The sequence below is a fragment of the Ammodytes marinus genome (genome assembly GCF_949987685.1).
Source record: "Ammodytes marinus genome assembly, chromosome: 23".
Lineage (NCBI taxonomy): Eukaryota > Metazoa > Chordata > Actinopteri > Uranoscopiformes > Ammodytidae > Ammodytes > Ammodytes marinus.
This window is the reverse complement of record NC_137227.1, coordinates 10104551-10107347: the sequence shown is the minus strand read 5'-3', so window position 1 is coordinate 10107347 and position 2797 is coordinate 10104551. Positions and strand designations below refer to the sequence as shown.

At 40.4% G+C, this 2797-nt stretch overlaps 1 protein-coding gene across 1 annotated transcript; it reads right to left on the bottom strand.

Annotated features, from left to right (window-relative positions):
- Positions 1 to 295: 295 nt before the first annotated feature.
- On the bottom strand, positions 296 to 2154 carry LOC307269541 (histone H2A.Z). The gene is made up of 5 exons (XM_080052519.1): positions 2057 to 2154; positions 1672 to 1749; positions 1431 to 1544; positions 1191 to 1320; positions 296 to 907 (listed from the first exon to the last, which is right to left on the bottom strand). Exons 1-5 carry the CDS (start codon positions 2057 to 2059, stop codon positions 846 to 848), a joined length of 387 nt encoding a protein of 128 aa, XP_079908645.1. The 5' UTR covers positions 2060 to 2154; the 3' UTR covers positions 296 to 845.
- Between the last annotated feature and the right edge of the window lie 643 nt (positions 2155 to 2797).

Here is a 2797-nt window from a genome sequence, read left to right as displayed (position 1 = left end):
TGGTCCATTACCAAATTAAATATTTGAAAATATTCATATTCATAAGTTATTCAGATGGTTGAAGTTCTGATTAATTAAAAAAAAAAAAAAAAAAAAGGCCTTAATTCACTAAACACATTTTACAGAGTACATCATTTAGAATAGCTGAAGGACACTTATTTTTTGCTGGATTTGAAAAAGTATGGTAGCCAACACACTGGTCATGCTAGAGATCTTCTCACTCATAATCAAACCATCTCACTTTAAAAATCAGGAATGCCGTCAAACTGCCTCCACGCAATAACTCATCCATACACAGTATGCAAAACGTTCTGACTGTGCAAGTCCAGTGTTTATTAAGGAATCCAAAAATCACCACAGGGTTTCCTTAGTGCAGGTCAGTCCAGTGTTAAACAGATATAAAACATTTCATGCTTGGCATGCTTAAGCTGGCTTCAATCATGCCACGACTCTTTCCACATGCAAGCTGTGGTAGTCAACTCATGAACACCCTCCACATTGGATTAACCAACTTAATAGCTTCATGTGTAGATATGATTACAGCACCAAGCTCATGTAAAATGCAAGAACGGAAAGAACAAAACTGCATATGCCCAATGAGAGCTTTATTAAAACACCACTTTAAAACATGGGAACGCCACAAAAGCAACTTTCAACACAACAAACTGCAGCACCAGAAAACAAAACAAAAACATAACGTAAAATGAGCTTCTCTGAAGCCACTTTTAAAAAAATACCCCCAGGTGAGTAAATGCAAGCTGAACCATACAAATAATTCCTAAAAAGGTGTTTTTAAATCTAAGACATTGATAACCACATGATGGAGACTGCCAGAGCACTTTGGGTTATACAGTCTTCTGCTGGCCCTTCTTTCCAATCAGAGACTTGTGGATGTGGGGGATGACACCTGGGGGGAAACAAGGAACAATGGATGAGCCATTAACAGTGTCGCAGACACACAGAAACGCTTGCCGTTTAAATAAGTTAGAGGCAACAGTTTGGACTATCAAACGGTGCTGATTAAGTAAAAGAAACTTCCAATTATTGTTATATTTAAAAATTCAATTTATTTTTGACCATCTGTGTTCACACCTGGGTCTCTGGGATGCAATAGGTAAATAGTGTAGACTCTTAGAAGTTAAAAAATAACCTTTCAAAATCAAACCGAAGCAACAGAACCGTTTCCTTACCTCCACCAGCAATAGTGGCCTTGATCAGTGAATCCAGCTCTTCATCTCCTCTGATGGCCAGCTGCAAGTGACGTGGGGTAATACGCTTCACCTTAAGATCTTTTGATGCATTTCCTGCTAACTCCAGAACCTGAAAGAAAGCCAAACGTTCGATATTAAAAGCCAGGCCAAAAAATACAGCACATATCCATGACTCAAATTATAGGGATAGAAATGCGAGATAAGTAATAGTAAGGTTACCTCGGCCGTAAGGTACTCCAGGATAGCCGCGCTGTAAACCGCCGCAGTGGCGCCCACTCTGCCGTGGCTGGTGGTTCTGGTCTTGAGGTGTCTGTGGATACGACCCACGGGGAACTGCCGCGGTAAGAAAGAGCAGACAAAGAAAAGAGTTTAGAGAGTAACATTCACGACATCTGTTCGTTCAACGCTAGCCCCTGAGTTAGCACAGACAAGAAAATGAATGGGGTTTGAGTGGACAGACCTGCAGTCCTGCTCTCTGGGAGCGCGAAATGGCTTTGGTCTTCGTCTTCCCGGAGTCTTTGCCTGCCTTACCACCAGCCTGGGGAGAAAAAAAATACTGTTAGAAATTGCCATTCCATGCCGATAATAACCGCGAAATAACATTTACTATTGGGGCTCCTTTCCCCCCCCGCAGTTTGAGCATTCTGTGGCCAGCGTATTGGTTACTCAACGCAGCCAATAACCATACGGTAGCTAGCATGCTAAGCTACTAAAACAGCTAACGCTAGCGGCTAACACCAAGCCAGTCACTTAAATGCATATTATTTCACACCCATTGCCAACAAACCATTGCCATACACCGTCTATCTTTCTAATGTGTCCCTAAAACGAATTGAAGCACTAACCATATTTAAAATCCACAAATAATCTCTGACGCTGCAGCACAAAATCGAGTTTCTTGTCGCCGAGAACTGACCGTCGGTTTGAACTACAACCCCCGCCTTCGATTGTCCTTAAAATATACCCAAGCTCTCATCCGGGTAACTGCATAGAGCGCGCCAGCCAATCACAAACAAGAAAAGACCTCACTTTGCGGGAAAATTGGTACATTTCCGTTCAAAGGAATGGTGGGTAATGTAGTTCCGACTTTTAGATAGTGAGTTTTTTCACAATTAAACAACCACATATTGTTAATGAAAACAGTCTTCTTTAATAATGGTCCTTTAATATGCATATTAAAGGCCTATTTCACCGGTGGGAATATGAAGGTGTATTGAATTCTGAGATCCTATGTAGTACCTATAAATGTGCAAAAAAAAATTGAAATTGGTTCATCCTAGCCTGAGAAAAAGCAGAATGAGTGTCACTGTCTAACCCTACATTTCTCTTTCTGTGACATCACAGAAAGAGAAATGTAGGTTTAGACAGTGAGACCATAAAACACTCTTTCTGCTTTTTCTCAGGCTAGGATGAACCAATTTTTAAAAAAAATTGCACATTTATACTACATAGGATCTCAGAATTCAATACACCTTCATATGCCCACCGGTGAAATAGGCCTTTAAGTCTGGCCAATTTGCTACTTTTCTTGTTCTTTGGCTTTATTTTTATTTTTGAAACTTAATTTGCCAACGAACTAAAAAGAA

Coding starts and splice junctions, on each gene's coding strand:
- LOC307269541 (XM_080052519.1), bottom strand. Junction 1,321..1,430: donor TGGAGTACCTTACGGCCGAG/GTAACCTTACTA, acceptor GCTTTCTTTCAG/GTTCTGGAGTTAGCAGGAAA. Junction 908..1,190: donor GGCCACTATTGCTGGTGGAG/GTAAGGAAACGG, acceptor GTTTCCCCCCAG/GTGTCATCCCCCACATCCAC.